Source organism: Drosophila sechellia, chromosome 2R (genome assembly GCF_004382195.2).
Source record: "Drosophila sechellia strain sech25 chromosome 2R, ASM438219v1, whole genome shotgun sequence".
NCBI classification, from domain to species: domain Eukaryota; kingdom Metazoa; phylum Arthropoda; class Insecta; order Diptera; family Drosophilidae; genus Drosophila; species Drosophila sechellia.
Window position 1 is genome coordinate 12323534 of NC_045950.1, and position 18406 is coordinate 12341939.

At 44.7% G+C, this 18406-nt stretch overlaps 1 protein-coding gene across 2 annotated transcripts; it reads right to left on the minus strand.

Annotated features, from left to right (window-relative positions):
* Positions 1-551: 551 nt before the first annotated feature.
* Positions 552-17257, minus strand: LOC6609409 (cyclic nucleotide-gated cation channel subunit A). Of its 2 annotated transcripts, XM_032715962.1 has the most exons (9): positions 16654-17257; positions 12646-12861; positions 11837-12341; positions 5734-5985; positions 5231-5393; positions 3864-4403; positions 1990-2655; positions 1597-1747; positions 552-1519 (listed from the first exon to the last, which is right to left on the minus strand). In XM_032715962.1, the coding sequence occupies exons 2-9, from the start codon at positions 12744-12746 to the stop codon at positions 1369-1371; spliced, it is 2529 nt and encodes an 842-aa protein (XP_032571853.1). In that variant the 5' UTR covers positions 12747-12861; positions 16654-17257; the 3' UTR covers positions 552-1368. The 2 variants fall into 2 exon arrangements, with proteins under 2 accessions (XP_032571853.1, XP_002034094.1); XM_002034058.2 differs by lacking the exons at positions 11837-12341; positions 12646-12861; positions 16654-17257 and adding an exon at positions 6993-7326.
* Positions 17258-18406: the final 1149 nt, after the last annotated feature.

The following is an 18406-nucleotide window of genomic DNA, read 5'->3' on the forward strand; positions in this document are numbered from 1 at the left end:
CGAGCAACTTAATATTATTATATATAATATCAGATCAAATAAGCATTTAATGCGAGCAAAGTCAAATTCAAACCATTTAAATGCATTAGAATCTTCTAACAAAATATAATTTATTTAAAAATGCTAAGCAATATGTAATACTTAAGTATTGGCACATACTTCTCTGTGTAAAATCAGCCACGTAACACCTCTGCTGCCCCATTTTACCTTTTTAACACTGGCACTGGCATTGCTCATACGCCGCGTTGTACGCACAAAGAAAGGCAAGTCGCACCTAAAAAGCCAACGCGTGTCGCTGTCATTCTCCCCAATGCGTCTGCACTTATTGACTTTGTTGCTGGTGCTGGTTCCCATTCGGTATATGTTTTTCCGAACGCCCTCGAAGATGTCATTAGAGCCAGTAAAAGGAATCCTGTGAAGAGAATCCTTTGGAAAGAAACACGCGTGGCCGGAGCCGGTGGGCGATTTGCATTAAAGCGCCGCCTGGAAAAATGTGGAAATGGGCAAAGTCTTGCGGCGGATACGAATTTCGCTGACACAAGTGCTCCGAATAATTTGACTCGATTCTCGTTTATTCTGTTGCGTTAGCTTTAGATTTTCTTACACATAGACAATACATCGTACACTCAATGTCTAGGACTAATATAAAAATACATTTCATTTGTTTCTTGAATTTGTTTCCTTGTGTTTCGCGTTCTGCATTTTGTTTGGAAGCTTTGGAAGCTTGGTTGTTAACGTTTTCTTTCTTCGATTCTCGATTTGTGGTGTGCATCACCCGCGCCCATTATTCAATTATTTCAGCAATGTCCATCGGTTCTTGGTCAGTTAAGGTGAAATGTTACTCGTCGGATCGGTCAGTTGGTTGCATCGTGGTGCGCCAAATCCATGGTCATGGTTCGGTGTGTGTAAAAATCAACCTAGCCTAGGTATGTAAAATTGGACTATGCTTAACTTATGTACATACACTGAATCGCAGTTGGGGATAATCTGCTGCTGCTCCAATTTACCAATTTACCCCATTTACTCTTACACACGCACACACTTTTTGAGGCACATTCAGTTTTGAATCATCTAATAAATTTATAAAGTTTGCAACAAACAACTCCCTCGCACCACTTCCACACCCCATTTTCATTCCCAGCTTTATAGCTCTATAGACTAATTGTAAAAATTAAAAATTGATTTACCCGCTTTTTGTAGCCCAAAAAACTGCTGGCTGCGGGCCAAAAGGGTTATCTCCCCGCCCAGACAACTCCTGCAAGTTTAATGCATTTATCACTATTTTCCGGCCTCGGCTGGAGATATGAACTGGCGGCGGCGGGGGTAGGCAACTGGTTCGGAGCCTTTTCCAGCGCGTTTTCCGGCGACTTACAGCGTGTTCTGCTTGGCAGCATCGGTGCTTTTGGCAGTCGCGTCGGGTCGCGAACGTGGGCGCCGCTTGGGCTGCAGCGAATAGAGTCGTCCGCTGCGAGCCCGACTTTGGGGCTCACACTCCAATCGCCACGTGCCAGGGCCGCCACTGCAAAGGGGGGAGAGGGGGTGGGTTAAGGTTGGAGGGATAAAGTTTAAGGTGCGAGGATGGCCATAGATACTCACTTCATCTCCAGCTTCGCGAGGCGCTGCTTGATCTTGGCCTGGCTGGCCGTGTACTCAGCCAGGAGGCGGGCCAGCCGCATGTTGAGGTTCTCCACTGAGAGTTCCAGCTTTTCGATGCCACCCTCGATGCTGTCGTGTACCCTTTGCGAATCTGGAAGTGGAATCGGTTGGAATTTATATTAATCTTCAGGTATCTTAAAGTTAAATAATATTTAAGCTTATGTTGAATCTTAAAGGATAAAAGTGTTTGTGATAATTTTAAGATTGTAATTTAAACAATCGAATTGCAGTGTAAACAGAAACAATCAGGAGTCTAAAGTACCTTCTATTTACATTCTGAACAACATGACGTATACGTAATATTTGATACATACATGTGGCAATCGAACTTACCAGCGAATATTTGCTCATCCAGTAAGCCATCCTTGCGCAGCAGCTGGCATCCTCGCTGAGTGAGCGTGGATCTGGCCTCCGGATAGTCGGACAGGGTCTCCCACAAATCCCGTTTCGCCAGACAGAAGAGATCCGAGTAGCCCAGGGATCTCACATTGGCCGTGCGCCGATTGCCCGTTCGATTGCCCGCAATCTCGAGCACGGAAACCTCGCCGAACACCGAACCGGCGCCCAAGGTGGCCAGCACGGTGATGCCATCATCGCCGACGACGGACAGCTTGCCCCGCTTCACGATGTACATCTCCTTACCCACGTCACCCTTGCGACAGATGTAGTCGCCGGGACTGAAGACCTGCAGCTTGAGCTTCAGCACCAGTGCCTCGAGGAGACCCGGTTCGGTGTCGTGGAAGATGCGCACCTGCTTCAGCGTGTCCATGTGCACCTGGATGGCGATCTCCGCCTTCAGCTTGTCCGGCAGGGCGGCCAGCACACGCTCCTCGTCCAGCGCACCACTTTGCGACCACGTGTAGGCGAACCAGCGGATCACCCGGGCCTCCAGCTCGTGACCCACTCGCCGGAAGGCCATGTACTGCTTGACCCCGTCCATGCGATTCTGGAACTCCACGCGGGCCACATTCATGTTGGAGATCATGGAGCCAATGTTACCTGGAAATGGGCGCAGTGTGTTAGGGAAACTTGGTTAATGAACGAGCGGAGCGGCAGCAATTCATCTTGGCCATTTCATAACCGGTTCGCCCGCCCACTTGGTACGCAGTGAAACCGAAGCTGGCCGGAGCTTCACTCATGGATTCCGGCGTGCGGATAACGTGGCACAAAGGCGACTAATGGCGGCACTTCCGGTGCCGGAGTCAAATGCACACACACACACACACATGCCCGATTCCACGAAATGGCGGAGATGCCTAGGGGCACTCAGCGAAAAACAAATCCCTAGCTCAAGATAATTTCAATCTCACTTTGTCGACTTTAAGGCTCTAATTAATTGAGTCATATTTTTGACTTGCATAAATGTTTGGCATGATAAAATAAAATAATGAGTAACATAAGGAGCTATTAAAAGCAAAATCGTCTGCTATGAACGGCTTTACTTAGCACAACAAAAATTATTTGGAATTCAAATGTACTAAGAAAGTTGTTTTGATTTAAAATAGATTTAATAATAGATTTGTGCCTATGTAATTCACATATCAGCTAATACTTTTTTTCTGTGATTTCCTGCCTAATTTCCTGGTATTATTAATCTATTTCTTCGAGTGTGCCCGTCAAATTGTCCTGTCCAAACGAACTCGGCATTCATCACAGTAAGTAAATTTGTTTCCAGAGAAAGGTCGATGGGATGGGGCAGTTAAATGATGGGGATCTGGGGAGTCTAGCAGCTGCTGGGAATGCGGGAATGTGCCTTACTCCTTGACATCGCTAGCCCATTTGGGCGGCGGTAATGGCGGCGATAAGGAGGACGACAAAAATGATAAAAAGGCACGTTTGCCAAAAAAAAAAAAAAAAAAAAAAACAGAAGCAGAATGGGCGGGAGATGATGATTCCAGGGATGGCGGGTGACGGCTACAAATCAACCCGGCAAAACAAAACAAAATGGCATGGAACCACCGAAGAGGACACAACTGAAGGCGTAATGAATAATGTGGGTCGGTGGGTCGGCGAAGGTCGGGGTGTACGTGTGGGTCCTTGACGTGCGTGGCTGTAAATTAATACCCATTGATGTCACAGATGTCACTCTGGAACCAATTAAACGATCAGGCGAAATATTTGCGTAAACACGAGCAAACTGAGGGAGCCCGAAAGGGATTTTCTAGGTTATCAACCCAGTTAATTGACCCATTCCATTCACAACTCACCCACAATGGTGGCGAAGATTAGGACGCCGGCCAGGAAATCGGCCACCACGAACAGATACTCCACATCGTTCTCCGGCGTTGGAGTCTCGCCAATGGTGGTCAGCGTTAGCGTCGACCAGTAGAAACTATAGATGTACTGCCGCTGCAACGTATTGTTCCTTGTTCCATTCAGATTATACACCCACGAGTCCGAGCTGAAGCCGATTTCGTAGCTGATGGCGAAGTACATGCAGGCATTCCAGTGGATCAGCACCAGAATGGCCAGCACCACCTTGCAGATGCGGAAGGCATTCGGATATCCTGTGGCCGTCTCCGTTCGATCGAACCACTCCCACAGCCGATTGATCCTGAGCAGACGATTTAGACGCACTATCACGGGACACGGCAGGTACAGGCTGGAGCAGGTCTCCGGCGGCCACCAGATGTAGGCCAAGTCCGTGGGCAGCATGGACAGCACGTCCAGGTACCAGCCCTTGGTGTGGAAGTAGTGCCGGCGCAGCCGAAAGGCATCCCGCACGAGCAGACCCTGGTCCAGAAAGCCTGCGGAGCATGAGAGCGGAAACAATGAGATTTACATAGTTCTATGGCTGTGAGGTGACCTAGAGATTTGCTCCGTGTGGCGACTACGGCTTTGTCTCAGTGGTGGCTTTTGGCTACGCCATTTGGCGACCGTTTATTTTTTGCTCTTTGGATTTTAAACGGGTTGCTGGCCAGAACAGGAGTACCCTATATAAGAAATCACTGGCTTGATATCTTGATATATCTACGTAGCAGATACAAATGTTATTTCTGTTTGAAAAGCATAAATTACTGTATAGAACTGTCAAAATCATAGCAGATTATATCTTCAGATGATTTGCTTGTATTGATTTCAGTTGCCCAAGTTAGTTTGCTACCACCACCATCCGCAAAAGTTTGGGACAACTAGCTTCAACTCCTTGTAGCATGATGTAATAAATCCCCATATATCCTTCATCCTGTCACATACCCCTGCCAAGATGAGGAGCACCATGCTGGAGTAGCGTATGAAACTAAGCGGTACCAGAGCGTTTGTTGCTATTGTACAAAATGTCAAGGTTGGCTTATCCCCTGCATTTGGCAGCACGACCACACCCACAATCCAGAGCTCACCAGCATATGTGTGTGTAAGTGTGAGTATGTGTGCGTTTGTGTGTGTGTGGAATCATGGACAGATATGGGACTCGCATGCGTGCCAAATGGCTTTGTCGACAGCATTGCTTGCTATTGTCTGAAGGCGGCTTACTGCGGGTCTCATTTGCATAGGTAAAGCGCAAAAATCTAGATCCCTTAGCGGGGAAACGGGGGAAGGGGTTGGAGGGATGTGGATGTGGATGTCAGTGGCTCACCCTCGTGCATGTGGACGAGCGTATCCAGCAGATAGATAAAGTCGCACAGGTAGTCCAGCGTGTACCAAACGGCGGGAGCACTCTTATTGATCTCCCAGAAGACCGCACGTCCCACCACAAAGATGATGTTGTAAAGCACAGCCAGTGAAACGATGGCCAGCCACTAAAATAAGATGTGCATTTAAAAATAATGACTTAATATATACATTTATAATTAAAGTGTCTAGAGACTAGAAATAACTAATTAAAATGTCTGGAAGGGAAATATTTCGTTGCATGCACTTAGGCGAGTTTAAAGTTAGTTTGGGGCTAATTCTAGCCTTTACTTACTTAAAGAGAACGTATAAAACTGTAATTATATTGAACTCAAGCTATTTAATGTTTTTTTTTTTTATATATTTACTATATTTTGCATGCCAACTTTCTCAATTACCTACGACTACGAGAAAGGAATCAAGCATGGCAATGTAGTAAGTTTTTATTTGTGCCGAAGCTCCACTCACTCTGTAATGCGACTGCAGGGTGGGATCGACGGACAGTCGGTTGCACAGGACACTGGAGCCACGTATTTCGCTGGATAGCGCCGCATCCTCCATCGCCGGACAACCCTTGCCAATCTTGTCCGTGTTGGTGGTATTGGAGAACTTCTCGAGGAACCAGTCCGGCGGTTTGGGGCGATTCCTTTTAGTCAGACGCTGGCGCAGTGCCTGCAGAGTGCGTCTTAAAGCGGAGGGTTTGCTCCGTTTGCTTGGCTCCTACACGGTGAAAAATATTTCAAAAATAAAGGTAATTACAAAATTTAAAATATGTATGACAATTAGGGATATTTATGAAAATATATTAGTATTTATTCTTTATTTTGAGACTTGCATAATGCCCTCGGAATTTCTCTCTGTGTACTCGTGTGTAGTTTAAGGGCGTGCCGTTCTGGCATAAGTTTGGCGAAAACTTTCGCCGAACGTTCGCTAATTGAAGCGTTTTAGTGCTCGGGTTATGGGTATCTCTCTCTTTTTTTCTGGCTCTTCTTAACCTCTAACCGCATTAAAACTTGGTCAGCATCCAAGTTTGGTGCTTAAATTTTGTTATGTTATGTCTGCCAGTGGCAATAGTATTTAAAGCCAACTGGAAAACCAATAATGTACAGATTTCATGCTGTTTGCAAAGGAAATTAATGGAATGCACTAGCACTCATAGTATTCACTTGAAATCAGTACTAAAAGTTTAGTAACTACCTTAAGGTTTTCACTCAACTATCCTAAAAAACATGCAAATTGATTATAAGTTATAAAGTATATCTAGTTTGTGGGATAAATTGCTTCAATATTTTTTGGTTCTTCTTGCTGGTTTTAAAGAGAACTGATCGCATTGAAGGACACATCAGATAAAATGTAAAAATGCTCCCCAGGAGTGTAACTAGTCTAAACGTTCCAAGATGCCTGCGCTCCAGTTTCCCACCCACTTTCTGTGCATTAAGGGCGTGTGCTTGACAGTCTAATAAACGCTTATCAGTTGCCGGCAGCGGTTAATCCATTAAGCCATCTTTAGTTCGAGAAAAAAAAAGGGAAAATGCGGTGGAAAGGGGATGGGAAAAGCGGGTAAAATATGACGCATACGCCTCGTTGAGCGGCGAATGGCAAATGACAATGCAATGCCACGCCCCCCGCTGCGTATGTGTGTGTGTGTGTGTGTATACAAGTATGTGAGTAGGTTCGAAGGCCACATACTTATGTGCTTGTGTGTGTGTGTGAGTAGGTGGATTTACCGCATCTGTTTGCTGTCCCGTTATGGCGGATATATCCAGCGACTGCACCATGGCTTTGACTTTGAAATGTCGCATACAAATCGAGTTGCGTTCGCTGCGCTCTTTGCTTTCTTCCCTCTCACTTGCACCTTAGAACCTCCGATTTTGGCCTGCGGCAAATAACAATAACGGGCGGCAATAACGGTTAGTTTTTTTGGTCAACAGCGTCGCGCATGCGCTGCGTTGCGTCGAACGGACTTCTCAAACTGTTCACACTGCCCGCACTGATAACTGCCGCCAAAACACTCGACTTGGCCAAGGCGAAGCAGCGACGCCGGCAGCGCAGTCGCCACTGACCAAACCACGACATCCATACACAATAAAGTACAGTGAAAACTGCGTAGCACGAACTGTGACGAGTGATTGGGGAAACTGACAATTTAAGAGAATCGTTTTTAGACGAATTTTCTTATATTCATTATATTTATAAATGAAATGCGAGCAAAGTAATGAGTTCGTGTTGCGCAAGTTCCACTGTACCGCACAATAGTTAAAAGCGTGTGGCTTGTTTGCTAGCTGGCGTTGTCAATTCAATTCGGAATGCTGTTTTGCAATTTTCTTAATTTGCATCGCCGCTCATCGCGCTGCCGCTTTTTAATTAATTAACTTGCACCGTCGACGCCGCGGATGAAGTTGAAATCTCAAGTGACTTTGGTCCTTCAGCTGCCTCAGCTGTTGGTGGCAAACTGAATCGACAAGATTGATGATGCCGGCCGGCGTTTGTCGTTTTTTGGTCTAAACGCTTTTTAATTGGCCATGGCAACGCGGTTTCAATTAGGCTGATAGGCGACGCATTGCTCCTACCGTTGGCCATAAATTAATTGCAATTAATTTGACGGATAGCCGGTGCGTTAGATCGTTTAGTTCTGCTGATAGCCAGTCGATAGTTTTGATTTTCAATGAGCTCATCATCAGCAGATTGCGATTCACCAGTTGCAAGGTTATGCACAAAATTCGAACGGCTTTTCGGCGTATTTATTTATTTATATATTATTTTTTTTTTTACTTTTCGCTTGTACTTGAAATCGAAACACTGAACCAGCGAAGCAGCATTGGCATTATCATCCAACCATCGCCCTGATTGGCATTCATGTGGCATGGCGCCGCGTGGAACTCACAATAAATTTCCATAATTGCAAGTCCGTTAGGCCGAAATCTCCCATTCCACTGGAATTTAACACCTGACCAGGTAGCTGCTCTCCACGCTAAGCAAATCAAACGTTTATGACACGCGCCACGGCGTTTTATGCTCGGCCCATATGAGCATTGCTTAGCCAAGGTGTTGCACCATAAAAATCGAGTTGGAAACGGCCAAATAACTGACCCGTAATCGAGGAAATCAAGCTGCAGTGTTGTAAAACGTGTGTTATTAAAGGGTTACGCTTCGTTTGGAAGTTACTTTTAAAGGAAATTTTAATGGAAAAGAGCTTTTTGATGGGTTTTAGCCCACTATATCACTTGTAAGGCAACTTTCCACTTAGGATCTGCATTCAAGCTTGTTGCTATCAAATTACTTGATTAGCTTATGTTATTACGAAATCCAATCGTTAGTGTACTTTCTACTAAACTAAAAGCAAACGCTTTGTAGTTATTTCCGGGGATAAAATGGTTGAAATTCAATACGCGTTGGGATGAACAACAGCAAATCGATATCTTATCACTTGATGGATTCAATGGTCTTAACTCCATTGCTTTTTTCGAAACCCCTGCACTTTATCACTACTAGTTTGTTATTGATACAGCCGTTAGTTGTATATTTGTTCATATTGATTGTGATTTCGATGGGATCGTGGGAAATTATGCAAATTGCGGCGCAGATTGGATGACGATGACCATAAGCTGGCTGTTTATCGGGGGACCAAACGAAAACAACAGGGTCCGTTTAATAAACTGACTAATGCTGGCCAAAATGTGTAATCCGTTGTCCTGATTGTTGTGTTTTAGCCTCAAAAGTTAGATGAGGGGAATAGGGAGTGACCCTTATCAACATGGAAACCCAATTGTCGTTGTTGGGTTTTTCTTTGCTTTATTTTCCGTTATTGCCGCTTCAATTTTTAAGCCTTGTTTTTGGATTGTTTACCGAACGCATTAGTTGACGAGCATTGTTTCTGTTTTTTTATTTTGTCTTTACTAAATTTATTTATTGCAAAGTTACTGCCTGCGAGCTGAGCTGCCGCCTGCGAACGCGTTTTTTTCGTAACTGCCGATGGCGCAAAAAAATTTGAATAAGCGGAAAGTCCGCAGACAGACCGCACTTTCGCTGTTTGTTCTCGCTCCTTTCTCCTTTCTCCGCTCACCATTCGCCCTTCTCCACCCCCCGTTTCCCTGACTTTATCCATTTCCCATCCCGCCCGCACTTTCTCCAATTGCCATTATCATCGTGTTGAGTGTCCTGCCGCCTTCTCAAATTGCACAGCGACAAAGACAATCGAACCAACATCGACACTGGCAGAAAAATCGTTGACTAATTTAACAATTAATGTATTTACAGTGTAGGCAAACGAGGAGATACCCATTCAGTGGCATGGTTTTTTATTTAAATATTAAGTATTCGCATTCAGTATTCTTTTTTATTGAAGTAGAAGTACATATGTATGTAAATGTTTTGTTTCATTTTAGTCTTCGAATTGAATGAACTGCTTCTCGTTAAGCCATTTCGCGCAGTGTACGTACGCAGGTATGGCCAGGCAAATAGAGTTCATTAATCGGTTTAATGGCACGACTGGATGACTGAATGACTGGACGAACCAGCTGACAAGGATACACAGCGCCGTTCCATCGGGGCTGTTCAACTCGAGGTCTTGTAACTATTTTGGATTGGCACGAGACTTGCCATATTTTCAATGCCAATTCTATAAAGTTTTGCCCCCCCGCCCCCTGCCAGCCCAATTTTTGAGTAATGGACGTTTATATAATGACTATGCCAGCAGTTTGGGGTTTCCTTTAGCTTTTCCTCAGCTGTTTGTGTTGTTTGTGCTGTTTTTTGTGCCGCTGCTGCTGGACAAACACTCGGAACACACCTCAAAAGCATTAACAACAAGCGACCAAGCCAATATTTGGACGCCATGGCCATCGCCATCGCCATCGACATTGTCAACCACAACGATATGCGGGCATGGAATGAAAGTGGAAAAGTCCGGGAAATGGAGGGCACACTACTGGGGGGGTTGGGGCTTTTCGAGGGCCTTTCATTTGTATTTATTTCATTGTTTTTTTCTTTCGGTACTGGTATTGGTATTGCTGTTGCTCTTGTCATTTATGAAATGACATTGAAACAGTGCTGTGTTGCTGGTTTTTCTGCCCTCGGTTTCATTCACTTTGAGCGGAGGCGAAAGGAACTCTCGAGTTCGAGTCTCTTATCTATCAAATTGGTTGGCGCCCTTGGCGCTCCGGTTCCCCTCCATTTGCACCACTAGTGGGTGCTCCAGCTGGCCAACTGTCGATGGCGGAGGATGAGTTCCCCCCAACATACCGGCTAAGCGCACCCAACTCCCCTGACCGAAATACACACTCACTTATTTATAGCCCTGCGGGTCGGAATAAGTCTGGTTTCCTTCTCTCTTTGCTTTTTATAAGGAAACCTAAGTAATGCCATTATCCTCGACAGGACATGAGAGATCTCCGACTTGCTGATGAGGATGAGGATTGCAGAGGAAGCGAGAAGTGCAGCAAAACTTAAGAGAGAGGGAGTGGATTTGAAAGGCGAGAGTTGGAGCTAGTTGGAGATTAAAGATACGGAAGTCAAAGGACACCAGCTCAGCTGCTTGTTGTTCCAAAAGCTTTGCATTTCAAAGTGGAAAATGGAAATGCCTATTAGGAATTTGCATAAAGCTGCTCTAATAATATTTATCAGTTGTGACAGCTTGATTGAGATAATGCCTTCATTTTGAGCCAACTTTATATCAACTAAAATTAGTTTTGCCTTATTAAATATTCAATCCCAACGCAGAGAGCACTTAATTAAATTTAAAATGTCTTAAAAATGCTTAAAAAAATGCTTTGAAACCATTAAAAAGAACAATGAACTTTGCTAAATTAAACCACACAAATCTTATCACTCCAAGCTCTGTTTAGACCACAAAATGAATACCCCAACTCCATATAAAGCCTCCCTTCGCTTTTTTGTTGTGCGTATTTTAAGTCGATTGACACGTGCTAATAAAAATTTCTGCGGGTAGCCAAAAATGGCATTCATTCAGCTGGTTGGGGGGCCCAAGGGCTTATTGGGGCGATGGCACGGCTACGTGACAATAGAGGAAGTAATTAAAACGCGATTTACGGCAAGGTCAAGTTTATGAAGGTCCGCCCAGTTCATTTGCATTTGTCTGGAGCGGAATAGAATGGCCTGGAATGGCCAAGTCTGCGGGGAGCTATGCAGACAATGCGGAGCTGCCATGGCCCGCAGCTCGGAAAAAACTGGGCCAATTCCGCCTCCAGAGGACGGACGGCGCGTCAATCAATTAGAGCAATTACTTAATTTCATTTCCACATAATTGAAATGTGGCCAGGGACAGCGGAGACAGCACGGCCAGAGCATAATGTATCAGTTATTGGCCATAGTTTATCGGCGAGCTTATCAAATTTGTATCAAATTACGCATACGCCACGTTGGCCGCGCAGGTAAATTGATTTGCAGACGCGACACTATCGCTTTATTATATTTGTAATGAATATTTTAATATCCTTAAAAAGAGTACTTTATTTTCACAGTAATGTGATGGCTTTAAAAAACTAAAGGGATATTACCTGGTCCAAATGAACTCATCTGCTGAAAAGTTTAGCTGGCCACCGTTTAGCAATCTCACCTGTATCAGCTTCCTGCCATTTTCCACATAACTGGAATCGCTGGCATTTGGCTGGTAGTGCTGTTTTTGCTGCGTGCCGTGGTCAGCGCGTGCAATGGCCTCCTCCGGGTTATCCTCGCAAACGGAAGCACCGAACTCATCCTCGTCATCCTCGTCGTCGACGTTGTCGTCGTCGTCCTCCTCCTCGTCCTCATCCTCCTCGGCTCCTCCACCTGGCTGGCGATGAATCCCCTGGCGATATTTTCGCTGCCAACTGCGACGCGGATAGTGCAGGTGATGCACCTCGCCATCCACTGCCATTGGAATCGAGGTGGCCGCCTGCTCCACCGTTATTGTTGCCGTGGGCGCGAAGGGTGCGAACAGACCGCCACTAATCTCCTCCAGCGGCGGTGGTGCCACGCCCAACGCCGCCTGGTGGGAGCCGCAGGGCAACTGCAGCTGGGCGGGCGCCGAGGAGGCGGGGCCCACCAATCGGGTGGTGCGGTACATGGGACGGTTGGAGAGGCTAATAGGGATAAGTGTCGAGTAAAATTAGATGAAATGTCGTTTAACAATAGTAAAAGCTTACTGCATTCCATGAGGGGAATAAATGAAAACGTACTAAGTATCGAAATAAAGTAGTTCCTAGAAGCATCTTTGAATACTATCTACTCTAAATGTTTAACTATGCTAATGCTATAGGTTCTTGGAATGTGTTAAATAAAAGAAAGTAGGAGTTCTAAAGTAAGGTATAGAATTTGTAGGTAACATGGTTTCAATGAATATGTAATTCTCCCAGAACAGTTCCATGCAAATGGAATCCCACTTACTTGTAGCCATATTTTGGAGACTCGGTTTCGGGGCGTCGCCTGTTGGACATCATCGTGTTGACCCGATCTCCGCGGGCGGCAGCCATCATGTAGGTCCACATAGCTGGCTTGGAGCGACGTCTGGACTTGGGATGGATGGGAATGCAGCTACGCAAGGCACGAGCCCATCACTACCATCATCACCACGAGCAGCGGACGCGAAGGAAGTGGTGGATTCTGCAAGGAGGACAGAGGAGGAGGAGTTCAACTTTTGCACTCATATCCGGCCGAGAATTTAAGTTGTTTTTGTGGCCCCAGTGCCTAAACGCCCACTTGGCGGCAATTGTGGTCTGGCCACGCCCACTCCAGCTGGAAAAAGGCCCAAGGCAGCACCTCCGGGGACCGGAGCAGTCATAAATGTTTCTTTCTGCACGGCCATAAAACACTTGGAGAGACGTTAACATAAATGCCAGCCGCTTAGTGGCCAAGAGGAGGAGGAGAAGGAGGAGGAGCAGCAGAAGGAGTCGGATTCTGGGCTTCGGGGCTGTGCCTCTGGGATGTCTGCCGTGCTGCAGTAATTAAGCAATTAAATGCAAAATTGTTGGCTTACGAAACACACAGCCTGTGGTTCCCAATTTCAACATTGCCCCTCGAGATAGGCAACAGAAATTTTTCAATGGACGCCTCCTGCTCGTAGCTTATGTGCAAAAGTTGCAGAGCAAGGATTTGGTAAGCAACAAGGATATAGGATTGCCTGGCAAAGCTGCTTGATGCATAAAACTTTATCCGCAGGTAATCAGAGAGGAGCCCCAAATGCTGATGGGCAATGCTTAGGGAACTACTTGTTTTACACATTTTAAATACTCAAGGGACTCGTGTGCTGCTGGCTTTTTTTTGTTGTTCTGGAAAACTTTCGACCCTTTGGGAAACCCATTCAATATGGGCAACTTTTTGAATTAGTTGCGTAAAGTGTTAATTGGCAACAGTACTTAGGTATGTACTCAGTTCACATGCAAGTTGGGAATAAATTGGGGAAGCCCTGGCTTAATTATGTTCATGACGTTTAAATAAACAGCTTTTTGAAACTACATAAATGTAATAAAATTAAAACAAGTTTTACGTGTGTAAAGTAAAAAGTAAATTGAAATATTGCTCATTTTTATACATAAAATATATTTTCAAATCAACTCTCCAAACATTAAAAGATGCATTTAAAGTGCCCAGTAACTATTTTTCTAGGAAAAACTTAAATTTGTTTCGTAGAAAATCGAATACAAATACGAATCAAGCTGAATGCCTTAGCACCAAACTCGTGGCACTTCAACTAGTGTTAATTGAGAAGCTGCAAGGATTCAAAGGACAGCAGCAGCAGCTGTCCAAGTAAAGAAAGTTCTCACTCGGCAAACGAAGGCAAATAAATAAGAATAAAAGGAATTCCGTTTAAAGGCGAGCTAATGATGCGCAAATGATAAATACTAGCGAGATTTTCAACATTTGCGGATAAATTGCAGCTGTGAGTCACGAAAAGATGAAAAAAAACGAATGGGGGTTTTTCGCACTGAATATGGAAATGGAAATTCAAACGCGACTGCAAATGAAAATGCAAATGCAAATGCAATGGCTGATAATCAAAACGAGCGCAAAAACGTAGCGGCAATGCGAACATTTTTTTTTATGTAATTTCCAGTCGAGTGGCTGCCACAAAGAAGGTATGTATCCACATGGACATAGACAAGCTGCACTTGATCCTTTGTCCTTTTCCTTTGTCTGGCATTACGGAGCGCTTACTGTCGCGTGATTTTATGTCATAGATTATCTGCGAGCTGCACGCTCCTCCAGCCAAGCATTCAATTTTAAGTGCAATTTTGGTTTTTGGCCAGCACAAGTGGCATCCTTCGATGAGTCAGAGTAGGGTAGGGGTGTCCCACTGTCTTTGACCGCCAGTTTGGTGGTCCATTGTCTCGAATTTGACTCTGGCCAAAAGGGATTCAAATAGCACAAGTACTTTGTACCGTGGCAGCTGGCTACCCAACCGGGCTGCATCGATTTTTAGCCATGAAATCAAAGTAAATCCATTTATCAACTTCAGCTGCAAACAATTTTTCGTGCAGATAAGAATTGACTTTGATAAAATGTGGCTGGAAAGCCACTTTAGATGTTTGCATCATCCTTTTGCTCCTCTGCCAGCGAATCAAATGTGGCAGGATGAAGAGGGGATCTCGTCCTGCAGCAAAATATCTTGGCAATTAACCCATGAACCTCAAAGTCAAACGCAACCGCATTGGCAGCAACTTCAAAATTAGGCAAACTTTTCGTCCTGCCCTTGGCATAATTTTCCCCGATCTCCGACTCCTCCAAGGGATAAATTGCTAACGAGCCATAAATTTCGCCTACTGTGTGTGCACACGGAAAAAAAAGCATTAAAGTATTTTACAACCAAATTAATTGTAATCAAAACAGATTGAGCGCAAAGTTTATTCACATAAAAGGTCATTAAGCTTGTTTAGAAAGAAATAAATGGAAATCATAAGTATATTTTATTTACTTTTAGCATTAATTCATTTAAGAGCAATCCATATGGAATTAAGTTTTTTTCTATTAAATACATTAGACATAAATGCGTTTTTTGGAATTTTGAGTACTTTGAAGGCTCTACCCATTTTTCACATTTCTAATCCAAATTTCCAGCCAATTTGTACCATTTCTCCCTCTGCATCGATGTGTCTTATTTGAAATGATTTAGTGGCACCATGGGGGCGAGTAAAGCGAAACTGAGGGAACGTGTGAAGTTTACGCCCCATGGAATCGTGGGCACTCGCTCCCGGCTCCCCTGGCGCAGGATTATGATATTGTCCGAGTGGCTGGAGACGAGGATGCAAGGGACCAAGAGCCCTAAATAAGTAAACACATGTCCGTATTGAAAACAAATTTCGCTGCGTTCCTCTTCTGTCCATTTCCGCCTGTCAGCTGGGGGTATCAATTAGAAAAGGAGCTTCCCACAGAGCACAAAAAAAAAAAACGAATAAAAATGTTTATTCAATATGTATAGCGAAGCGGTGCTCCCACTCCGAACACTTAGCGCTGTATTATATATTGTGCACCCCCTGTTTGCCATTCGCCAGCTAGCTGAGTTTAATCCTCTCAGACGCATCACGTATACGCCATGTGGCTGCGGCAGGGGAGCATTTCAAGTTCAATCAAAACGATGGGGCAATCCGAAAGGAGGAGCACAGAACAGAACGGAACAGTATAGAAAATAAAAAACCAAGTTGAAAGAAATGTTCTAAAACAGGATGTAGACGCACGCACACAGATACAGATACATACACTCAATGTACGCGATGCACAAAATATGCTAATGTCAATTATTTTGTGCGTAATTTGCTTTTCATGCTTCGACGGGAAATGTGTAACTGGCGCCTCATTATGAATATTCATTTCCCGCATACAAGTGCTCCTCCTCCCATCCTGCAGAGGCACCTCCACATCCACAGGCCCAACCAAATCCAAGCAAAGCCCCTTTGTTCGCTAATCATTCCCGCAACCATCGACTTATCTAATCTGTTTTGGTGGTTTTGCTGCCATGATGATAAGTGTTCCAAGTGGGGGGCTAAAACGTAAGGAGAGGGGGCTATGGAGTGGCTGGCGGGGCGGGGGGCACAGGTGGACCTGGCACCATCCCGAAAAGGTGAGGTGACTTCAATTAACATTCGTGCACGTAAAGGCAATAACGCAAATGGATTCGGGCTTTGTTTAATAAAATGTGATATTTATGGAGTTTACTGCTCCTCTCGAAGCAACCCCCCAACCAATCGCTGCTCCTCCCCCGTGGATGCCAATTAATATGGCACCAAGTTCGTTATTAATTCGCCGCTCTGTGTGTGTCCTATGGCTGTAGTTAACAATTAGGCAGACCGATATCAGTATCGGAATGGGCATGGAAATCACGCATACGCCGTGTGGTGATGTGATGTGGCTTGGATTGGAGTTCGGTAATTGTTATTACAGCCTGTTGCCCGTCGGCTGTACCTTTTCTATCCTTTGGTATGGGTGTTCTCCGCTCTGCCGCGAGTGGATCCTGCTAATCCTGGACCCTGTCAGCTGGGGAGTTGATGATGCGTAATCCTATTAGCAAACGCTTGGCGTCGCCTTTTGAGTCGAGTCTCCTTACTTTTTGCACACTTGTGTTGGCATTGGATTATTTAAGAATGCGTGCAGTAATTTCAACATGAAATTTGAATATTTTTTACGCCTCGCGACTTCACAAAACACCGCACGGCAGAGGAACAACGCACAGAAAACTTGGGGGAGGACTCGAAATGACAGGCATTTACATTTGTTGCTGCCTGCTGCGATATCCTTTTTTATACGATTATTATTACTTTTTTTCTTTTTTTGACTTTGCACTTTTTTTTATTGAATTAAAATTCAAATCAAATGTGACGGCTGTCCCTTTTCGGTTCGGTGTGCCACGATTTGAATGGTGCCGTAGCCGCGCACGGGATCTCGAGAGGATTTCGTGTTCTATCCTATGTGCTTGGGGATCTCGACGGAGGAGTCCGCGCCGTGTACGTTCGCTAGCCCGGTTGGCGGCGCAATGAGAGCTCCGGAAACTGAAAACAGAAGCACAACCAGAACGAGAAAACGAGTACGAGAACCAGAGGCGACCACTAAAACTGAAGCTGCTCGCAGCCGAGTCCGCGTCCGTCTGCTTTTCATTCATGAGTGTGCTGCCATCGGCTCGGCTGAGCTTTTCCCGCATAAAAGCTCAACGCTTCATGCTCCACGCGCCACGGAAGCTGGCCAACCTGTTGAATATGTCCTGGGTGGCGAGCAGGACGCCAACTGGCCGGCATCCTGGCCAGAGTTTCGCAGAGACGACTGTTGCCAGGCCCGTGGGGCCCGTGAAACATAAATTAATTAAATCAATGCTCCGATGCTCGTTTCGGTTGATCATGTGACACATTGACAAATTGAGGGTCGTGGGTGATGTGGGAATGGGCTCTTCTGGGGTCAGGGTCATTGATTCCTAGTGCCGTTTTGGGTTTCGGCCCCGGAGCTAGCTTAGTTCATTTGCTGAAGTTGATTAATGCATGCAGTGCTCGCTTTTTGTTCTGCCGTGATTTAAACTTGTCTGCCACACATGTTGTCCTCCAAGCAGAAGGATGCGACCATGTGGATGGGGCACTTTCTTTGTTGACACTATATGTAGGTGCACTGACATCTGACCAAATCGAACACAACTAATTCGGCACGATTATACACATGCCACAGAAATTAGATTAAACTCGGCCAGAACATTATTTGGTCGAGCTTGCCCCATTGGCTTGCTCCCCTCACTTAAAAACTTGGGGGATAAAGTTTTTGCTCGAACATCTGTGGATTCACAGTTTATTGCATTTGGTGTTATTACACTCAGCGAATTCTTGGGTGGGCAGGTTAGAGATATCTAAAATGTTTAATATCAAGTAATGCTTTGAAAACTGGGGAAACTAGTATAAAATATGATGGAACTTGGATGATTCCTAATTTAAAATTTTTATGAGCTCATTTTATTTACTAGCACTCTTAAATATGAAAATTATTGGGAAATAATCTTAGAATTTTTAGAAAAGTTTTTATTAAAATATGAATTTTATAACAGCTCGATGTTTTAATTTTAATAAGTACAATAAAGTTAAGCTTTATCAAATTCCTTCAATATTTCCAACTACTATTTCCAACAGTTCTATTATAAAACTAAAATTTCGAAAGTTTTTTCAAGTGTATGCTGAAGAGTCTG